This window comes from Neophocaena asiaeorientalis, unplaced genomic scaffold (assembly GCF_003031525.2).
Source record: "Neophocaena asiaeorientalis asiaeorientalis breed wild unplaced genomic scaffold, Neophocaena_asiaeorientalis_V1.1 scaffold155, whole genome shotgun sequence".
NCBI lineage: Eukaryota > Metazoa > Chordata > Mammalia > Artiodactyla > Phocoenidae > Neophocaena > Neophocaena asiaeorientalis.
The window spans coordinates 1,913,657-1,937,011 of NW_020173040.1; the positions used below are offsets into that span (position 1 = coordinate 1,913,657).

Consider the following 23,355-nt stretch of genomic DNA (forward strand, 5'->3'; position numbering starts at 1 on the left):
CAGAAATCACTGCTGCATCTTCTGGAAGCCCCAGGAGACAGGATTTTTCTGTGTCGGCTACTCTGTCTATAAGGGGAATAGAGTCTTCCCATCCTTGGGCAGGTTTCAGAAAACTTCCCTCATGGTGGCCTGGCACCAGCCCTCTGACTCCTGGGTCTGAATCAAGCACAGTGAATTCCAAATCACTGTCAGGAAAGCACTGCGAGCACCTGCTTATTCTGTCAATTATATTTCTATGGGATTATCCTCTCGCTGTCTTAAGCCACCTTAAAAGCACTCAGACAGACTAAACTTTTAGATGTTGAGGCCAGCCCAACCCCCCAGGACAGTCTAGACCTAATGGCTGTGCTCTGTTCCAGTTCCTGTTCCTCTCGGAGGTCCTGCAGTGGAGGGCGCAGACCACCCCCGATCACGTGCTGTACACGCTGCTCAACTGTAGGGTGAGGCCCCACCCGTGTGCCCTGGCCATTCCCTGTGTGGTCCACAATTTCATGCTTCTGTATCATATTCTCCACTCAAACCTTTCTCCTCAGTCTTACCTGGATCCTTTTGTTTGTTTGTTTGTTGCTATTTTGACTGAGACCTTTTCACCTAAGAGAGGTTGCTTTTAAATATAAGGGTTTGAGCATGTGTGTGTGTGTGTGTGTGCGTGTGTGTGCGTGTGTGTACACATATATTTTTGTGTGTATTTTAGCAATATTGTTCTGCAATATTTCCCTTCCCCTCAAAATGAGTGATGAATGTCTACAGCAGAACAATTGCAGATCTATGAGGTATTTATGTCTTTATTTTTATTACTCAACTCCTTTTTTTTATAAGAAGTCATGTTTTAGTTATAGGCTTTCATTCTTAGGAATGAAAATAATTTCTATTTTATAATTAAAGTTCATATTTACATCTCGTATTAGAAAAACAAACTCCTCAGATAGTGTTCCATAATAGTACTTAAGAGTAAGGCAAGAAATAGTACTAACAATAAACGTTAAATGCAGAAGTCTTTAATACGTTTGTTAACTTTGTGTTTGCTTTGGAAATAAGGCCTGAAAAATAGATTTAACGTAGGTCGTCTTGACAAGCATGGGTACTTGCAACTTTAAGAAGTTCTTCAGAGTTGCAAAATGGCAAAATCTTAGTGCACGAAGGCACCTCTTGTCATTTAAAGCAGTAGATTAAGGACAAGTGAAAGGAAATGCCAACAATGTAAGTTACTCCCTGAACCTATAATTTGGATATCCAGCTACAGACAAGTTTTGCGGTGATTTAGTTGGTAGAAGTAACCTCTGGTCCTCCTCTGACACAGCTTGTCTTGAATTGCCTTGCGTGCTGAGTTGACCTCAGCAGTTTCTTGTTCACTGTGTCTGTTCAAGACCGACCCCAGGAAGAGTCTTAGAAAGCACTCCCGCACCCCAGCCTCTGTGAGGAACGCTTGCTACCCTTGCCTTTTGGCGCCTACGCTTGGGCCTAGTGGACCCTCTTCCCAGGATAAATGCTCTTGCGCACAGGTGCATGGTGGTGAGACGCAGGGCAAGCCCGACGGTCGTGTGGTTACCAGGAGGCCCTGCGTCGCATCTGAAACGTGCCTGCCCTGCTGCTCTCGTCCATCTCTTTCCTCTGGCTCCTCCTCAGCCTGTAAACACAGATAAGACTCTCCTTTCCTGGCACCGTCGCCGGTTGGTGCTGTCCTGTCTCTCTAATTGCTTCTTCTGACTTTCTTCGTCCTGTGCACGTGGCGTGTCTCCTGGAGACTGTTGGGGACTTCCCCTTCTTTCTCCAGAGTCTCTCGTGGCCTCTAGAGGTTTCCAACAGCACCTTCAGAGGGGCAGCTGGAGCTAGAGCCACACTGCAGCCTGTCCCCCAGCCCCTGGGAAGGACTCCTACTCAGAGCCCCTTCGCTCAGCTCCCTGAGTGGGGCCATGGTGCTGACGTGACGAGGTAGGACAGGACATCCCCAGGCCAGGATAGGCCTGCCATCCCCCGTGAACTGTGGGCAGCGAGGGGGCGAGAGTTGGGTCAGCATCCCTTTTCCCTCCCCTGCAGCTTGACCCCTCCAGAGCTCTGGGTAAGAGGATATTTCTTATCTGTCCCAAACACAAAGATTCAAAAATGATTCAGGCATGTTCATAGACTATAGTCCTGTCAGTGGGAGGAAGACAGCCATGCTAACTGCGTCTCGCTTGGGGACTGGCAGTGTGCAGGGCAGATCAACCCCATTCCCAGACCCTGAGTTCACTGTCCTTTTCTGTGGCTAGACATTGGATCATTAGAAGAAATGTGTTCACCAGAAATGACTCGTATTCTAGAAGGGCTTCGTCAGCAGCAACAGAAGGTCTGATGGGTTGAGCTGTGGAGGTCAAGGCCATGAGAAAGTTTACTTCAGATCAGCGCAGGGACAGCGTGGTCTACAACAGCCTCCCTTCAGACATGACCTTATCTCCTGAGGCTCTGCTGACATGAAGGCAGCTACATCCAAACAGCTGGAAGGGTCATATCGGAGCCAGGCATCTGTGTTCATTCCCAGCCTCTCCAACCCCACGTGCACACTTAGGACAAGTGTTCAACCTGAACCAAAGGTCAAGAGCATCATTTCCATGGTGGTTACAGTGTCATTTCCACTCACTCAACCTTCTAGTTCAGCACTGTCCAATAGAAATACAGCGCAAGCCACACACACAATTTAATGTTTTCTAAAAGCAATATTTTAAAAAAGTATAAAGAAACAGGTGAAATTCATTCTAATAATGTGTTTTACTCAATATACCCAGACGCTGTCCTTCCAGCATAGGGCCCCAACGCGCTTCCAGGCTTCCTCTGTCCTGGACAGCCCCTTCCGTTGGTTGTGAATTCCCCAACTGGGTCGTGGCTCCCTTAAAACGGTTACCCGTTGGCTTCCTGTCTTTTCACAGTATTCACTCATATGCCCTCCTCCACGGCAATGCAGTCGATAGGATCAGAGTTGTTATGAGAGGTTTATAGTAGGAAGTGAGGATGTGATTCACTGCAAATCGTGGAAGACTTACATTCTTAGAACTTACTTACATACAGAAGAGCATCTGTTATTTTATTTTATTTTTTTTTGCGGTACACGGGCCTCTCACCGTTGCGGCCTCTCCCGTTGCAGAGCACAGGCTCCGGACGCACAGGCCCAGCGGCCATGGCTCACGGGCCCAGCCGCTCCGCGGCATGTGGGATCTTCCCGGACCGGGGCACGAACCCGTGTCCCCTGCTTCGGCAGGCGGACTCTCAACCACTGCGCCACCAGGGAAGCCCTGTTATTTTTTTTAAGAGAAACCCCAGCCAACTCTTTTAACATTTTTTTTTTTTTACTTTTTGAGAATTTAAAAATGTGAATCCTGTTTGGCTTGTTCTTCATTCCTCAGTATGTTTTTTACTTGTCATTATTTAATTTAATGTAAAACTTTAAAATGGTGCTACATTTACAGTCTTTGACACTGAAATCTGTGGTCTTTAGAATAGGGATTGGGTGGTGGGTTACCCTGCATTGCCATTCTGTCATGATACTGGCCGAGGCTTCTTTTAGGAAAAGTTAGCCTTAATTTCCTGTGAGGTGCTTTTTCCTAGAACATTCTTCTTAGGCAGTGGGTTTCTGTACTGAAAACCCAACTTTTCCCATGAATGTTGATGAGGATGCCAGGTAACCATTGACCTGAGGATAAACAGCATTTCATGTTTTTATGACAGCAAGCACTTTGGAAAATGAAATGTGATTGAAAATCAGTGGTGTTTCTCCCGAGGTGAAAGGCTGTATTGAGACTCCCCATAACCAGTGGTGATGCACAGTCCGGGGCTGGATGAGGCCTGTATCCCGTTTGGCTCCCTCAACGTGGAGCCTGCCGGGAGCCACAGTGAAGCCAGTGGAGCCTGCAGGCTGGGGTGGAGGAGAGAGGCTGGGCTGGGCTCATTGGCAACCGACTGCCCAGAGGGGCCCTCCTCCCGTCTGGGGTAAAGGCCGTAGGGTGGCAAAGGGTATTGTGAAACATTCGCAGAGATTCCTAAAGGACAGAATGCCAATTAAATTTCACCATTTTAAAGTACCTGGAGGTGGAAATTTCATAAACAGAGTCAAAACATATGGCTGCTGGTTGTGAGTCACTGATGCCTCTCAAATCTCATAGGCTTTGTTGTGTGACAAAAAAACTGGTTATGATAGGGGATCAGTGTCTGCTCTCTGGATAATGGGGAGAAGATCAGTCCCAGAAGTTGAACAACTCAGTCAGAGAATGCTTGCTGCTTAAGATAAGACTGGCTAACGACCAGCGGACAGCAGGGTGATGGTGGGACTCCCCTGTGGCACACTGCCACCCCACCAGCAGCACAGCTGGTCCCCAGCAACAACCAGGAGCGCAGTGCTGGCTTCCCTCCAGGACAGCTGGTGTGCGCGTGTCAGGAGGCCTGGCATGGGCCTCACCTTAGCTGTGCTGGGGGCTGGTGCCCCATCTTCACTTAGAAGAGCTCACAGGACTTTTGGGTCCTTTTGAGTGTGTGTTTTGGTTCATGCGACAGGTGTGTTCCCCAGGAGTAACTGCTCAGAGGAACAGTCCAGTTGAGAAGGCACCAAGTTCTCAGGTTTGGGCTGGGTTTCTAGACGCCAGTCTCGTGGATCTTTCTGTGTTTACCCAGCTTTGCCACATTCTGCTTTCTGGCTCTTCCATTTCATATATCTTTTTCTATTATTTTTTAACCTTTCTTAGAAGGAAGGTAATTAAGGAAAATACATACGATGAGAAAGTTCAAATCAGGGAAATGTAAGCTAATCCTGTCCACTGTGGGAGAGGCCAGTGCCAGCACAGCAGGAAGGGACCAGAACCTGGCTGGCAGCTGCCTGGGCAGCCTCCCTTTGCCGGGCTTCTGCGGCCCTGGGCCCCGGTTATGGAGAGAGCCTGTTGCTTCCCAGGGTAGATATGGCCGTCAGTGATCTCGTGAGTGCTTTAGGCAAACACCAGCTGCTGGTATATACATCCTGATGCCTTTTAAATGGTTTTCACTCCCATCGGTTCCCACCCACCTTGTGCACGTGTTCCAGTTGGGTGGGAATTCGAATGTCTCTTTCCACACCTCAAGTCACCAGGTCACCAGTGTCCTTTAATGGCCCCAAAGGTTCTGGTCTCTCCTGTCCACGTTTCTCCTCCCACACAACCAGCTGCTCACACCACCTTCCTGTTGACTTTCTGCTCAGGCGACAGTCTTTTCCGTGTCACCCACCAGCTCATTTACCCTCCTTGGAAGCTCCCCACCTAAATAAAAGCATCTGGCCCAGTTGTCCACCGTCGTTTCTTCAGCTGCAGGGTCTTCCTCACCTGACACTCCTGGCCAGTTTGCCTGTTGCTTGAGGAAAGGTCCTTCACCCTGTTCATCCCTTTAAAGTAGGAATTGATAATAAAGAAGCAGTTTTTAAATAGCTGTAGACAGTGATCTCTTCTCACCTGGGAATATGTGCAAATGAAAAGTGCATTCTCAAGAGAAACTTTCTTTGGATAATTGTATGTTTATAATTTGCAGTTCATTCTTGCTTTTCTTTGAAGAGTAAACATCATGTATTTTGATATCTCTTATACCTACTTTGCTACTGATTTTCGCCTACAAAGCTTTTTTAAGGTACTTTTCAATCCAAGTGTGTTTTACATTTGCTCCTGCATATTTAAAAATCTACATTAAATGAATTTGACAATTCCCTTTTTTTCTTTTGTGTTTTTTGGGGGCTTTTTGACTTTTTTTTTTTTGACTGTTGCTTTTCTGGGGGTTTGTTTGTTTTCTGACCTCCCTGACTTTTGATGTGGTCTTTCTTAAAAGCAGTTTCAATTAGTCTTACTTTTCATAGTGCGAGTCCTGCAGATTTACGACTAATTCTTATTGCCCATGACAATTACACTTAAGTCCCAGAATTACTAGATCGATTTTTTTTGTGATTTTAGCTGTTTTTTCAAGTCAAGTCATTATTTTTTAAATATTTCTTTTTAATACAAACGTGTGTAGATGCCTCTTTGGTGTTGTACTTCTTAGCCAGTGGGGAGGAAAGGAGAGTGAATGGTAACTGTTGGGGGGGGGGTCTTCTTAGGGGGTGACAGAAACATTCTGAAGCTGACTGTGGTGGTGGTTGCCCAACTCTGCAGATACATCCATTTAACTGCACATTTTAAATAAGTGAGTTGTATGGTTTATGAACTGCACCTCAAAGCTGTCATATTAAAAAAAAATCTTACCCGCTTGTTCTTGTGCTACTCAGGGCACAATAGCGAACTCGCTGACGTGTGTCCAGCTGCACAAGCGGGCTGAGAAGATAGCCGTGATGCTGATGGAGAGAGGGCACCTGCAGGATGGGGACCACGTCGCTCTAGTCTACCCACCAGGTAAGAAGCAGGGCCATGCAAGACCAGCCCTTGCCTGAGAGACCCTTCACTGCACATGTTGGTGCTCGATGACCTTGTGTGTTACCACCAAAAATGGGCACTGTCTCTCCTGCCTGGCTCACTTGTGCGGACTGTGCTACGTGCTATACCACTAATAGTAGGGACACAGATAAAGCGGTAGTTCACAACGACTTTTCAATCTAAATTTGTTTTATTAGCTATCTGAGGTAGTTCATTTAATCAATAGTAGTTAAATCCTTGACTACTGAATTGATAATCAGAAAGTTGAGTAATTCCTTAGAGAAATGAGAGCAATCAAGCTTCTGGCCTGCTTTGGCTTCCTGTGCCTAAAAGAATGGGCCAGGTGGGAGTTACCCCTGAAGTTTAACAGACCCACAGGGAGGAGGACAGGTCTGTTCAAGGTCTCAGTTACTGCCGTACCCGTCTGACTGTTTCCAGGCTGGTGATTCTGCTGACAGGGATGATGGCCATTAAACAGCTTGTTTTGTTTCAAGTGAGAACCTCTGCTTTTCTCCCCATGTAGGAATAGACCTTATCGCAGCATTTTATGGTTGCCTGTATGCAGGCTGTGTGCCAATAACCGTCCGTCCTCCACACCCACAGAACATCGCAACCACGCTGCCAACCGTGAAGATGATCGTGGAGGTAACGCTGCCTGCGGGTGTCTGTGCCTGAGTGTTGGGCTTGCAGATCACAGAGCCTGGGCTCCCGGGGAAGGGCTGGGTGCAGGCATGGGATTGCATGGGAGTCGGCGGTCCCAGCGGTGGAGTGGGACTCAGCCTCTTCCCTCTAGGAGTTGGCCATCTCGTTCTGGAAGGAAGATAGCAGCTTGTGCGTAGAATTAGGGGCTAGAAAGCAGCTTTGCCACAATGCGTGGGAATTGATGCCCAGAGAGGGCATCCCTCTGGACACTGGGAGCTTCCCTACCAAGCCCAAGGAGCAGACCAAAACAAGTGGGAAAGTCATACATTTTTAAAGGTTCTTGCCTCAAGATTGAGAAGCATCCTGTTCCTTTTTGAAAGTATAGATTTGATTTAATTTTTTTTTGCCTGGGGAAGTTTAAAAGGATTAGGATATGTTTTTCCCTTGGAGGAGGAACCACGAGGGACATCACAAATGAATACTTCTTTGTAGTTGTTTTGGAGGACCCTCAAGGTTGTCACTCTGGTAGATGGTACTGTGTGTGTAAATGTGTGCATTTCTGGGGGACGGAGCTAACAGTGAGAGCAGGTAGTTTGGATGCTGCTTTCTGTATGTGACCATCACACAGGGGATACTGCCAGGGACCTCAGTCCCCACAAGGTCTGCTTGTGTGCTCCGTGGTCAGATTCCTGGTCATGTGGAATTCCATTGGCCAGCACAGCCCCTTGTGAGGCAGCTGTGCTCCTGGTGCCCAGCCTGTGCTGCGAGCTTCATGGCCTCCACGTGGTGCACAGCTGGCACGTGAGCATGCGTCCATCCCCGTCCTTTACCCTCCTCCTCTCCATTCCTTGTTCTCTGACCCTCAGGTGAGCCGCTCCGCCTGTTTGATGACAACACAACTGATCTGTAAATTGTTACGGTCCAGGGAGGCAGCTGCAGCTGTAGACGTCAGGGCCTGGCCCCCAATACTGGACACAGGTTCGTCCTCCAACTCACTGATATGTTTGTTTGCTTATCTGCTTTTCCATTAAGTCAGAGATGCTAACAGCTTTGTTTTGCTCTCTAGATGATTTGCCAAAGAAGCGGCCTGCCCAGATCTACAAACCTTCCAACCCAGACACGCTAGCCTATCTTGATTTTAGTGTGTCCACGACTGGGATGCTAGCTGGAGTGAAGGTGAGAAACACAGTCTGCGTAATACTAGTTAGCAAGCCACAAAGCAATGGTCAGTTTTCATTCTTATGGGTATAGGGCTCTAGTGGGGCCTAGCAGCAAAACACGGAGAGAGCGATATATTTGCATTTTGTTCAAGCTCTAAAATACGTGACCATTTCAATAGTTAGCTAGGCTGACTGATTATTTCCAGATGTTCCAGCTATTTTTTTATGTAAACAGAGCTTCCCTAACCTCTAATTTAAAAACTGCCTATGTTTTTCTTGCTGGTTCTCAAATCCCAGTATTCTATTATAAAACTTCGTGCACTGGAGTTTCTCACTTGTTTAACATGGGTCTCATTATAACTTGCCAACACACTGCTCATCACCTCTGAAATGATGCTTTTTCCTATCAAAGAATGATGGAACTACTATGTGTGTCACCAGAATTAGGACCCTCACAGCTCAGGCAATGTCCTTGTCAAGATACCGTTAAGCCTGAGAAAACCATAATTCAAAAAGAGTCATGTACCACAATGTTCATTGAAGCTCTGTTTGCAATAGCCAGGACATGGAAGCAACCTAAGTGTCCATCGACAGATGAATGGATAAAGAAGATGTGGCACATCCATACAATGGAATATTACTCAGCCATAAAAAGAAACGAAATTGAGTTATTTGTAGTGAGGTGGGTGGACCTAGAGTCTGTCATACAGAGTGAAGTAAGTCAGCAAGAAAAAAACAAATACCATACGCTAACACATATATATGGAATCTAAAAAATAAAATGTTCTGAAGAACCTAGGGGCAGGACAGGAATAAAGACACAGATGTAAAAAATGGACTTGAGGACATGGGGAGGGGGAAGGGTAAGCTGGGACGAGTGGCATGGACATATATACACTACCAGTGTAAAATAGATGGCTAGTGAGAAGCAGCTGCATAGCACCGGGAGATAAGCTCGGTGCTTTGTGACCACCTAGAGGGGATAGGGAGGGTGGAAGGGAGATGCAAAAGGGAGGAGATATGGGGATATATGTGTATGTGTAGCTGATTCACTTTGTTATAAAGCAGACAGTAATACACCATTGTAAAGCAATTATACTCCAATAAAGATGTTAAAAAAAAAAAAAAAGACACGGTTAAGTTCTCTGGCCTCAGGAAGCCCTTCACCTATTATCCACCTGACTGCTGGGTTTGTATAATTTTCATTTAGTTCTCTTACTCCATTTACTTTTTTTTCCAATTTTTAATTGTGGTAAAATATATATACCACAAATTTGCCATTTACCCAGTTCAAGTGTACAACTCAGTGGTGTTAAACATGTTCAGAATTCTGTGCTGCTCTCACCACCACTCATCTTTGTAAGTCATTTCATCTCACAAAACTGAAACCACCCCTGCCTGCAGCAACTCCCACTCTACTTTCTGTCTTTATGATTTTGACTATTCTAGGTACCATGTTTATGTGGAATCATACAGTATATGTCTTCTTGTGTTTGGCTTATTTTCACTTAGCATAGTGTCTTCAGGGTTCATCCATGTTGAAGTATGTATCAGAATTCCTTTTTAAGGCTGAGTTAATATTTCATTGTATGTATTTACCACATTTTGCTTATCCATTCGTTTATCAATGGACACTTGAGTTGCTTTCACATTTTAGCTATTGTGAATAATGCTGCAGTGAACATGGGTGTATAAATATCTCTTCGAGACATTGCCTTCAGCAATTTTAAGTATATATCCAGAAGTTGAATTGTTGGGTCATATGGTAATTATATTTTTAATTTTCTGGGGAATTGCTGTACTATTTTCCACAGTAGCTGTTCCATTTTACCTTCTCACCAACAGTGCACAAAGTTTCCACTATCTCCACATCCTTACCAACACTTGTATTTTATTTTCCATTGGTTTTTTTTTTTTTTTCTTTTTCTTTTGAATGTCCTCTTTTTTGGCGGGGGAAGAGCCGTGCCGCATGGCTTGTGGGCTCTTGGTTCCCTGACCAGGGATTGAACCCAGGCCACTGCAGTGAAAGCCTGTAATCCTAACCATTAGGCCACCAGGGAACTCCCTGTTGGTTTGTTTGTTTGTTTTTAATAGTAGCCTTCCTAATGGATGTGAGGTGATATCACATTGTAATTTTGATTTGCATTTCCCTAAAGGTTAATGATGTTGAGCATCTTTTCATGGAATTATTGGCCATTTGTATATATCCTTTGAAGAAATGTTTATTCAAGTCCTTTGCTGTTTTTGAATTGATTATTTTCTTGTTGAGTTCTAGATGTTCTCTATATATTATGAATATTAATCCCTTATCAGATATATGATTTGCAAATATTTTCTCCCTTTCTTTGAGTTGCCTTTTTACTCTATGGATAGTGTCTTTTGATGCACAAAATTTTAAGATTTCTGTGAAGTCTAATTTTTTTTGCCTTTTCCTTCAGTGTCATATCCAAGAAAACATTTCCAAATCCAATGTTGTGAACTTTTGTCCCATATTTTCATCTAAAAGTTTTATTTTTTAGATCTTATATTTAGATCTTTGCTCCATTTTGTGTTAATTTTGTTTATGGTATTAGATAAGAGTCCAACGTAATTCTTTTCCATGTGGATATCCAGTTTTCCAAGCACCGTTTGTTGAAAAGACTGTCCTTTCCCCATTGAATGGTCTTGGCACCCATATCAAAAATCATTTGATCACCCACAGTTAACATCATACTCAACAGTGAAAAGCTGAAGCTTTTCTCTAAGATCAGGAACAAGGCAAGGATGCTCACTTGTACCACTCTTATTTAATATAGTACTGGAAGTCCTAACCAGAGAAATTAGGCAAGAAAAAGAAATAAAAGGCATCCACACTGGAAAGGAAAAAGTAAAATTGTCACTATTTGCAAATGACATGATGCTATGTATAGAAAACACTAAAAACTCCACCAAAAACTGTTAGAATAAATGATTCAGTAAAGTGCAGGATAACAAAATTAATACAGAGAAATCTGTTGTGTTTCTATATACTAAAATGAAATATCAGAAAGAGAAATTAAGGAAACAATCTTATTTACAACTGCATCAAAAGAATAAAATACCTAGGAATAAATTTAACCAAGGAGGTGAAAGACCTGTACACTGAAAACTATAAAATATTCATGACATAAATTGAAGAAGACACAAATAAATGGATATTCCATACTCTTGGTTAGAATAATAAATATTGTTAAAATAGCCATACTACCCAAAGCAACCTACAGATTCATTGCAATCCTTATCAAAATTCTAATGGCATTTTTCACAGAAATAGAACAAACAATTCTAAAATACGTATGAAACCACAAAAGACCCCCAATAGCCAAAGCCATCTTGAAAAAGATCAAAGCTGGAGACATCATGCTCCCTGACATTACAAAGCTACAGTAATGCAAACAGTATTATTATACTGGCACAAAAGCAGACACATAGATCAATGAAACAGAATAGCCCCAAAATTAACCCATGCATATATGTCAACTAATTTATGACAGAGGAGCCAAGAATATATGGTGGGGAAAGGACAGTCTTTAAATGTGCTTGGAACACTGGACAGCCACATGCAAAAGAATGAAACTGGACCAATTTTCTACACCACACATAAAAATGAACTCAAAGTGAACTAAAGACTTGAATGTAAGACCTGAAACCATAAAAGTCCTAGAAGAAAACATAGGGGTAAACTCCTAGACATTGGTCTTGTCAATTTTTTGAGTTTGACATCAAAAGCAAAGGCAACAAAAGTTAAGCAAGTGGGATTACATCAAACCAAAAAGCTTCTGCACAGCAAAGGAAACCGTTAATAAATGAAAAGGCAACCTACTGGATGGGAGAAAATATTTACGAATCATATATCTGATAATGGGTTAATATCCAAAATATATGAAGAACTCATACAACTTAATAGCAGAAAAACAAACAATTATTTCTTAAAAATGGGCAGAGGATCTGAATAGACATTTTTCTGAAAGAGACATACAGATGGACAGCAGATACATGAAAATATGCTCAACATCACTAATCACCAGAGAAATGCAAATCAAAACCACAATAAGCTATCACTTCACACCTGTCAGGATGACCATCATCAAAAAGACAAGAGATAACATGTGTCCGTGAGAGTGTGGAGAAAAGGGAACCCTTGTGCACTGCTGGTGGGAATGTAAAGTGGTGCAGCCACTATGGAAAACAGTATGGGGGTTCCTCAAAAAATTAAAAATAAAACTACCATATTATCCAGCAATTCCACTTCTTGGTATTGATCTGAAGAAAATAAAAACACTAACTCGAAAAGATATCTGCACCCCCGTGTTCATAGCAGCATTGTTTACAATAGCCAAGATATGGAAACAACATCAGTGTCCATTGGCAGATGAATGGATAAGTAAAATGTGATATGCCCACCCACCTACCCACAGCCTCCCCCATACACACACAATGGAATATAATTCAGCCATAAAGTAGAAGGAAATCCTGCCATTTCAGACAACATGAATGAACCTGAAGGACATTATGCTAAGTGAAATAAGGCAGAGAAAGACAAATACTGTATGATTTTACTTATATGTGGAATCTTAAAAAAAAAAAAAAAAAAGAAAACCAAGCTCATAGATACAGAGAACAGATTGGTGATGGGCAAAATGGGTGAAGGGAATGAAAAGGTACAGACTTCCAATTATAAATAAGGCCTGTGTATGTAATGTACAGCATGGAAACTATAGATAATGATATACCGTACTGCGTATTTGGAAGTTGCTAAAAGAGTAAATCTTAGTAACTGTCTTCACTAGACTTATTGTGGTGGTCATTTTGCAATACATACACGTATGTATGTTATATTGTATACCTGAAACTAATATAATGTATGTCAATTATACCTCAATGAGTCAATCAATCAAATCAATTCCATGTGAAGTCTAGGTAAAAATAAATAAATTAGTGAAAATTTTTTTTAAAAAATCATTTGACCATATATGTGAGGGTTTATTTCTAGGCTCTATATTCTGTTCTGTTTTTCTCTATGTCTGTCTTTATGCCAGTACTACACTGTTTTGATTACTGTAGCTTTGTACTAAGTTTTTAAATCAGGAAGTGTGAGTCCTCTGACTTCGTTGTTCATTTTCCAAGATTGTTTTGGCTGCTCAGGTTTCTTTGAGATTTCGGATGAATGTTACAATAGGCTTTTCTATTTCTGCAAAAAGTATCATTGAGATTTTGATAGAGATTGCATTGAATCAGTATAGTCTTGGGTAGTATTGACATCTGTGAATAAGGGATGTGTTTCCATTTATTTCTTCTTTAATTTCTTTCAGCAGTGTTTTATCGTTTTCATTGTACAAGTTTCTCATGTCCTTAGTTAATTCCTGAGTTTTTTATTCTTTTTGATGCTATTGTGAATGGAATTGCTTTAATTTCCTTTTCACATTTTTCTTTTAGTGTACAGAAATGCAACTTACTTTTTGCATGTTGACTTTTTATCCTGCTACTTTGCTGAATTCATTTATGATTTATTAACAGTTTTTTGTGGAATTGTTAGGGTTTTCTACATATACGATCACGTCATCTGTGAACAGAGATAATTTTACTTCTTCCTTTCCAATTTGGATGCCTTTTATATCTTTTTCATGCCTAATTGCTCTGGCTAGAACTTCCAGTACTGTGTTGAATAGAAGTAGTGAAAGTGGGCATCCTTGTCTTGTTCCTGATCTTAGAGAAAAACCTTTTAGTCTATCACAGTTGTGTATGATGTTCACTGTGGGTTTTTTTTTTTAAACATCTTTATTGGGGTATAATTACTTTACAATGGTGTGTTAGTTTCTGCTTTATAACAAAGTGAATCAATTATACATATACATATGTTCCCGTATCTCTTCCCTCTTGCGTCTCCCTCCCTCCCACCCTCCCTATCCCACCCCTCCAGGCGGTCACAAAGCACCGAGCTGATCACCCTGTGCTATGTGGCTACTTCCCCACTGTGGGTTTTTGTATATTGCTTTTACTGTGTTGAGAACTTTTCTTCTATTTCTAGTCTATTGATTGTTTGTATCATGAAAGGATGTTGAATTTTGGCAGATGCTTTTTCTGCATCAACCAAGATGATCATCTGGGGTTTTTCTCTTCGTTCTCTTAATGTGATGTTTTATGTTGCTTGATTTTCATATGTAGAGCCATCCTTGCATTCCAGGAATAAATCCAGCTTGGTCATGATGCATAAGGTTTTCAATATGCTACTGAATTTCGTTTGCTAGGATTTTGTTGAGTATTTTTGCACCAGTGTTCAAAAGAGATATTGGTCTGTAGTCTTTTGTTCTTATAGTATCCTTGTCTGGCTTTGGTATCAGGATTTTGGTGAACTCCAAGAAAGAATTAGAAAGTGTTCCCTCCTCTTCAATTTTTGGAGAAGTTTGAGAAAGATTGGTATTATTTCGTCTTTAAACGTTTGATAGAATTCAGCAGTGAAGCCATCAGTTCCAGGGCCTTTTTTGGTTGGGATTTTTTTTTTTTTTAACATCTTTATGATTTTTTTTTAACTGATTTGTCTTTCTTGCCAGTTACAGGTTTATTCAGATTTTCTATTTTTTGTGATTTAGTCTTCATAGAGTTCGTGTTCCTCCTTGATAGCTTGTGTTTCAAATTCCATGAAATAGAATTTTTCCATTTCTTGTTGGTTGTGCAGTTTGTTGTTGTATAGTTGTTCATAGTACTCTCTTATAATTTTTTTTTTAATTTCTGTAGAATCAGTAGTAAATGTCCCCACTTCCATTTCTGATTTTAGTAATCTGATACTTCCCTCTTTTTTCTTAGGCCATCTAGCCAGAGGTTTGTCAATTTTGTTGGTCTTTTCAAAGAATCAACTTCTGGTTTCATTGTTTATGTCTGCTATTTTTCTATTCTCTACTTATTTATCTCCACTCTAATCTTTAATATTTCCTTGTGCTACCTTTGGGTTTAGTCTGTCCTTTGTCTTCTCATTCCTTAAGTTGTCAAGTCAGGTTGTTGGCCTGAGACCTTTCTTGTTTTTTAATATAACAATTTATAGCTATAAATTTCTGCCTTAACACTGCTTTGGCAGTATCCGCTTAGGTTTGGTTATATTGTCTTCATTTTCATTTGTGTCTAAATATTCTCTGATTTTCCTTGTAGTTTCTTCTTTGATCTGTTGGTTAAGACGGCACTGTTTAAATTCCACAGATTTGTAGGTTTTCCAGTTTTTCTTCTATTCATCCTGTTGTGCTTGGAGAAGATACTTTGTATGTTATCTATCTTTTTAAGTCTATTGAGACTTAATTTGTGGCCTAAAATATGGTCTGCCCTGGAACATGACCCAAGTGCTCTTGGGAAGAGTGTGTATTCTGTTGTGGTTGTATATTCCTCTGTATGTTTCTTAGAGCTCTTTGGTTTATTGTGTTAAGTCCTCTCTTTCCATAGTTGTCTTCTGTCTGGTTGTTTTGCCCATTATTGAAAAGGGAATATCAAAGTCTCCTATTATTGTTGTAGAGCTGTCTGTTTTTGTTTCATATATTTTGATGGTTTGCTTTTAGGTTTGTAGATGTTTATAATTGTTATATTTCTTGCCGTAATGAACCTTTTATTAATATATAATGCCCTTCTTTTGTTTCTTGTATCCGTTTTGATTTAAATTTTATTTGTCTGATATTAATATAGCTACCTCTGCTCTCTTGGTGACTGTTTGCATGGAATATCTTTATCCATCTTTTCATGATCAAACTATTTGTGTCTTTTGATCTAAAATGAATCTCCTGTGGACAGCAGTAATTGGATCATTTCTTTCATCCATTCTGCCGATTTCTGTCATTGATTGGAGAGTTAATCCATTTGTATTTGAAGTAATTACTGATAAGAAGGAACGTTTCTCATCTCTCTTATTTTCCATATGTCTGATAGCTTTTTTGTTCCTCATTTCCTGCTTTACTGTCTTATTTTGTGCTCAGTTGATTTTTTGTAGTGATACTTTAAAATTCCTATCTCATTTCCTTTTGTATATATTCTATAGCTATTTTCTTTGTGGTTACCATGGGATTCCATTTGATATCTTAAAGTTATTATGCTCTAATTTGTATGCCAGCCTAATTTCAGTAATATACAAAACTGCTTCTGTGCAGCTCTGTCCCACCATTTTTTCAGTTGTTGATGTCTAAAATTATATCTTTATACATTGTATGACCCAAAACATATAGTAATAAACATTTTTTAATACATTTATTTATTTATTTTTGGCTGCATTGGGTCTTTGTTGCTGTATGTGGGCTTTTTCTAGTTGCAGCAAGCGGGGGCTATTCTTCGTTGTGGTGCATGGGCTTCTTACTATGGTGGCTTCTTTTGTTGTGGAGCACGGGCTCTAAGCACACGAGCTTCAATAGTTGTGGCTCCTGGGCTCTAGAGCGCAGGCTAAGTAGTTGTGGCGCATGGGCTTAGTTGCTCCGCGACATATGGGACCTTCCTGGACCAGGGCTCGAACCCGTGTCCCCTATATTGGCAGGCAGATTCTTAACCACTGTGCCACCAGGGAAGTCCCAGTAATAAACGTTTAAATGCATTGGTCTCTTAATTTATGTAGGAAAAGTGTGGAATTGAAATCCAAAGTTACAGTAACACTAGTTTTTAGGCCAATAACCGTTTTGTTTTAGTATGTTAGTCTCTTAAATCATGTAGAAAACAAAAAGTAGAGTTTTTAAGCAATTGGTCAATTATACTGGCTTTTATAATTGTCTTGTGTTTACCTTTACTGAGACCTTTACTTCTTCAAATGACATCGAGGTACAATGTTCTTCTATTGCAACCTGCAGGATTTCCTTGAGCATTTCTTTTACAGCAGGTCTAAATGTAATGAGCTCCCTTAACTTTTTTTTAAACCTGGGAATGTCTTAATCTCCAAAATTAATTGCGGTTCACTGTCCAAGCTTTCCCCTGCCCCCTGGGAAGCTGCAAGCCATCAACTTACTCCAGAGCTCCACTGTAGTTACATCAGATTCTGCCTGTGCGGATACTGTCCAAGTAGGACAGGGATTCCTGTTCTGCCATATTCCCTGAACCCTCTCCTCTGCTTTTTATAGAATTTGAGGTGGTACACCAATAAAGTACATTATAAAATAAAATAATTTTTGAAAAGCTTTTAAAAATAAAGATATATTTTCAGACCAAGATGAATTATTTACTAAGTATGAAAATTGGGTTGGCCTCCTACTGTCACAGCCACAAGAGAAGCACACACTTTTGATCGTACCATTTTCATGATCTACAGAAGTGGGAGCTGTAATATTAAATCTTGATTCTATAAAGATTTTACTACTTGAAACAGAGCCAAAGTGATCTATGTTCTAACTTCCTAATGATTCCTCTTAATGTAAGTATAGACTCTGGAAATCCCAGAGAGATGAATAACTAGACTTTCTCTCAAATTTATGTTTTTCTTAAACCTTTGACTGTTTAATTTGTTTGATGAGTACCTGAAATGAAGTGTATTGTGATGTTGTTTAGTGAAAAACCCACATGCTTCAAATACTGAGAGGCATAAATAGAGTTGAAATTATCTGCCTTAACAGTCTGCTCCAAATGGAAACTCCCACCTCTGTGGTTGCTCAGGTCACCATTTTTCTCAGAAATAAATTTTGATTCAGTTTTTGAACAAAAATATCATTGAGTGTCCAATACACACCAAAAGTTGACAGAGAAAAGCCTTTCCAGTAAAGTGTTTTCCCTATAAAGGGCATTACAGAATGTCCGATTTAGTATAAAATGTACAAGTTCAGGTGTTCAATTTAAGTTGTTCGTGTTCCCTGTTTAAAAGTGTGATTTGAACTCTGAAGGCTCCTAATAGATAGATCCTAGGTCTGCATTTGCCCCACTCCACAGCCGTCCTATGGAGCGCCTGCCCAGCACCTGCATGTGCTTTAGGTGGGCTTCCCTGCAGGATGTTTTAGAGCTGACACCAGTTTGCTTCTGGAGCACTCTCCTGCTCACTGCAGTTGATGTGTGAGCTGATGTGTGCCCCAGGAATGGACACTTATTCTAACGTGAGCCAAAGCAAAACTTCACTGGAAGGTAAACTTGCTGAAGATGTCATAAGATACATCCTTAAAATAAATACCCTTGGCCTTATCCCCAGTTCCTCCACGTTGAAGTATCTGCTCTCAATGTCCCTTTTAGAGTAGAGCGTTAGAGTTTGATGTTTGGGGCTTTGAGAAAACTAATTCTTTATTCAAGTACAAGTTTGCAGGAGTTTTTCTTACTAAAAGGTTCTGGTAAAGCATTCGAGCATGGGCTCTGGGTCTGTGATGTTGGCAGGGTCCAAGATTGGAATGAGCTTAGGGATAGACAGTCCCCATTCCTAGTTATGTTTTCTTAACCTGTTAGCTTCCTGGTCGCTGTGTTGAACTCTGTTAACTCACCCTCTGAGCCCACAGAAGGGTGTGAGAATCATCATCTGCTTTCTCTAAGCTCTATGCACACTTTGTCAAAGTGCTTGCAGCCCCTGCAGTTACCAAGTTTCTGAACTTCCCACTACGTGGCCAGCTCCTGAGGGCAGAGGCTGTGTGTTCTTTTTTATATCCCAAGCACAAGTCCTCTGTTAACAAATTAGCATCTGCCGAGCTGAGCTGAGAGCTCTGTTCTCAAGCTGTATACGACACCTGCACAGAGCGGGGGTTCTGTGAAGGTCTGTTTTAGTTGCTAATCTGAGAATGTGGATGATTTTGGTAGCTGTGGTCTTACTAACTCCTGATGCAGCAGGCAGGGGGTTGAAGGCATGTTTCATAAATCCAGCTTCATTTCCTCTTTAAACAAATGTTGTGGTTTTAAAAACAAACTGCGAAGAGCTGCTTGCGTGTTAGATTCTAGAGTGATTCTACATTGCTTTGTATGAATTCAGTAAAACATCCACAATGAAATCTTCTTCTGTGCAGAACTTCTGACAGGGATCCTCTGTGGTAGGATGGAAAACCCCTCTCCTGGTTCCTCTCCTCTCTTTCCTGGAGTGGCTAATGAATGCTTTTCCCAGGCATTTGACTGGACTTCCCTGAATATTACGATGCTCTGCACTGGTCCCTTTTACAGTTCAGCTCTGGGTGACGTGCACTCCACGGTAACTTGAGACATGTTTAAGACCACGAACTTGGTAAAGTTTTCTGGGCTGCTTTTACTTTCCTTTTCCTCTTAGATTTCTTTGGCTAGAAAGCTTCTGTGAGAAAATTGATGTTACTAGATATAATTTCCAGTACTTTAAAAGAATTCACATTCCATACTGACTGTCGTGGGACTGGTTGCTGACTTTGGAGAAGCTCTTTACTGTAGCTGCACTGAGATTGGATTTGGGCTGCCGTCAAATGATGAACATGTCTTACTGCACAAATGTGTGTGGCCTTCTGAGCCACATTTCCTGATCATTGAGACGGGAATCGTGCATCCATTGTGCTCTGCTGGTCCCCCTGTTGCACGACAGGTGTGGTGTTAGGCCTGGAGATGAATCACAGGTCAGGTATCGTCCCTGCCTGGAGAGGGGATGTGAGGAGTCACAAGTCCCCACCTACTGTACAGGGCTGCAGTGGGGATCGCAGTCAAACCCGCCATTCAGATGCAAGACGTCCTGACTTCATGGGCCAGGGTTACTAAGTCCTGGGGGACCAGGAAGTTTTGCTTGTGGTTTACTCTTGAAAATGGGAAGGCTAATGAGAACATCAGCAGGCTGCTCTCTCCTAACAAAACCAAAGCTTGGCTACAGCTGTTCTCTGTTATAAAACCACCCTTAGGCATCAGATGTCAGGTCCCGTGCATTTCATGCGGCCTTGTTCCGTTACAGGAGTCCTTAGGATGGGCTCAGGCTCCATGCACTTAACGCGACCTTGCTGTCTTGCAGATGTCTCACGCAGCCACCAGTGCCTTCTGCCGTTCTATTAAGCTGCAGTGTGAGCTCTACCCCTCTAGAGAAGTGGCCATCTGCCTGGACCCTTACTGTGGACTTGGGTTTGTCCTGTGGTGCCTCTGTAGGTGAGTTTCGTTTTTGCACCTTTACGATATAAGTAAGTAAATCACACACGTGTCTTCAGACCAGTTGCGAGAACTGCTAACGGGAGGGGGCCGCCCGCAGGGTGCGACTCCTCCTCAGCCCAGCTCCGGGTGCCACAGGGATGCCTGCCCTGGTAGCCACTCTCTCCAGCATCTGAAAAATTAGTCTCCGTAAAGTTTGCTGAAACCAACAGAGACAGAATCTGGGGCCATTCTCAGAAGCTGTCTGTTGGGAATCCATTTTCCAAGTGACTCCCAGGCCGTGGGCTTGCTTCTTATGCCTCTAAATCTTCTCAGGTGTCCCAGGCCTGGAATTGTGTTCACCGGGAGCATCCAGGCTCTTTCCTCCTCAGGCTTCTCCCTGACTTCAGCTGCAGGAGGCCGGAAGGAAGCTCCACAGGCTCCCCTATCCCCACTCCCCTGCGTGGCCCCCACTCCACAGCTGGCAGCCCCCAGGCCCAGCTCCTGGTAGCTGCCAACAAGTATTAATGGAGAGGATGAATGTTTATTGTCATTTTTCTCTAATTGTACATAGATGTTCATTGTAGAAACTTTAGAAAATACAAAATAATATAAAGAAGAAAATTAAGCCATCCATAAGTATACTACCCAGAGATAACAGTAAATACTCACTAGTAGCATTTTGGCATATAGTCTTACAGAGTTTATTTTCTAATGTAGTATTTCTATTGTAGTACTATTTTTTATTATTGACATTTTCAAACATATACAAGTGTATATGTTTAAGTGTATAAAGAACACTGTAACAAGCACCAGGGCCCAACAACGAGCTTCACGTGGATCTTATTTTGCCAGTTCGATTTCATCCAGCCTTCTGATTATTTCTGTCCCTTTTCCATATGGGCATTTTAAAGCAAACACCAAAAAACATACGGTTTCACCCATAAACCTTTAAGTACACATACAATTTTGTAAATGTACATTAATATATTTATAAAACTGAGATGCTACAGTGAAATTGCTTATAATTGCCTTTTTTCATAATAGTAGACTTTTCTCATCTTTAAACATTCTCCTAAAACAATTATTTTAATGCATTTATAATATTCAATTGGGTTAAATTGGACTAAATCCAATTACATATTTTTTAAAAACACTACCATTCTAATCCCCACAATTAAACTTTTTGAGAAAGCAAATATAATTGAACAGTTGAAATATTTTAATGATTTTTGCCTCAGTTCAGAATGCAATAGCATTGTGGGTAATTTTTTCTTGGAAAATAGTTCAGGATATACCATTCCAACAGTAGGGCCAAAGTGACTTTAGACATATCTGGCCAGCTGAGAAGGAAACCTATTCTGAACTACAACTTTATAGGCAACTGTCTCTTGTTACTTGGCAAAAGTGCCTTCTGGTTCTGCAGGCTCACCCAGCCAAGCCCCGTGAAATCCACAGAGAAGGTGCTGGTTGGAGTGAGTCCTGCTGCATGTCACCAGCAGCAATGGGACTCTCTAGAGGAATTGTACAGAGAGGGTGGCAGTGACCCTTTGCTTAATGTCTTACCTGCAAATTCATTCAGAAGTCACAAAATGAGCTATGACCCCTGCAGCACTAAAAATAAATACATAACAGCTGTAAACTTCTTCGTTCTGAAATCCATTATAGAAACAGATCACAATGGACTTGCTTAAAAAACTGGACCTGTTTTAAAAAGCACGTCAGACAGTTGGTATTCATGGATTAGGAAATTCCTTATTGTTAAGATGAAAATTCTCCCCAGACTGGATAAACTTCAAAAACATATGCCAAGTCTGAAAGAAGCCAGGCTCAAAAGACCACTTATTATATGATTGTATCATGTGATACCATTTGTTGGAAATGTTCAGAAAGGGAAAATCTATAGAGACAGAAAGTAGAATAATGATTAACTGGGGCTAGAGCTGAAAACAGGATTGACTACAAATGAATACAAGGCATGCCTTTAGGGTGATGGAAGTGTTCTAGGGTGATGGAAGTGCATTGTGGTGATAATTATACACTCTGCAAAACTGTCAGAGTTCTTTTAATTCTGTACTGCAAATGGATAGATTTATGATATGCAAATTATACCTAAGTAAAAGTTTTAAAAAGGAAAACAACTTTCCTTGGAGTAACTGAAGTGCGTGGTACAGACCCTACCCTCCCAGTTCAGTAGGCTCACCCACGTGACACCACAGGGTGACATGTGTTGTCGTGAGTTGTGTGGCTGCCTTGCTCAGGGTGCCCAAATTGTGAGAGTTATCAATTCTTTGTATGTTTTATCAAGTCAATAATCTGAAACCATTGATTTACAAATGTACAAATTTATATTAGTTACCAAAATGTCTTTTTTTCTCTCTCCTGTTCAGACATTTTTTATTTTTGTTTTTTTATCTAGATTTTATTTTTCAGAGTATTGTTAGGTTCACAGCAAAATTGAGTGGAAGGTACAAAGATTTCCCATGCACACCCCACCCCCACACGCACAGCTTCCCCTGTTATCAGCATCTCCCACCAGAGTAGTACATTTTTTACAAACTAGGAACCTACCTTTGACACATTATCATCCCAGAGTCTATAATTTACATAAGGGTTCACTCTTGGTATTATAGAGAGCCCAGAAATAGACCCACATAAGTATAGTCCGTCGATCTTTGACGAAAGTGCAAAGGCAATACAATGACACAGTGGAACAAAGGTGGTCTTTTCAACTAATGGTGCTGGAATAACTGGACATCCACAGGCCAAAAAAAAAAAAAGAATCTAGACACAGGTGTTAACAGCCTTCCCAAAAGTTAGCTCAAAATAGATCATAGACCTAAATGTGAAACATAAAACTATAAATCTCCTAGAAGAAAACTTAGGAGAATATCTAGATGATCTTGGGTTTGTTGATGACTTTTAGATACACCACCAAAGTCATGATGCATGAAAGAAATAATTGATAGGCTGACTTTATTAAAATTAATCATCTCTGCTCTGCAAAAGATACTGTTGTGAGAATGGGAGCAGGCCAGAGACTGAGAGAAAATATTCCCAAAATGTTTTTTAAATTGTTTCGTTCTTTTTTTTTTTTTTTTTTTTTTTTTTTACACGGGCCCCTCCCCGCTGTGGCCCCTCCCCCCACGGAGCACAGGCTCCGGACG

General features: G+C 41.4%; 1 protein-coding gene across 3 annotated transcripts in view; it reads left to right on the forward strand.

Annotated features, from left to right (window-relative positions):
* Positions 1-23,355, forward strand: part of DIP2C (DIP2 acetate--CoA ligase C (putative)) — a 186,786-nt gene that overhangs the window by 120,246 nt on the left and 43,185 nt on the right. For all 3 annotated transcript variants that reach the window (XM_024742794.1, XM_024742793.1, XM_024742792.1), the window contains 6 exons: positions 360-440; positions 6,242-6,365; positions 6,910-7,031; positions 7,895-8,006; positions 8,095-8,204; positions 20,079-20,209. In XM_024742794.1, the coding sequence (XP_024598562.1) occupies positions 360-440; positions 6,242-6,365; positions 6,910-7,031; positions 7,895-8,006; positions 8,095-8,204; positions 20,079-20,209 (680 nt within the window). The remainder of the gene's footprint in view (positions 1-359; positions 441-6,241; positions 6,366-6,909; positions 7,032-7,894; positions 8,007-8,094; positions 8,205-20,078; positions 20,210-23,355) is intronic.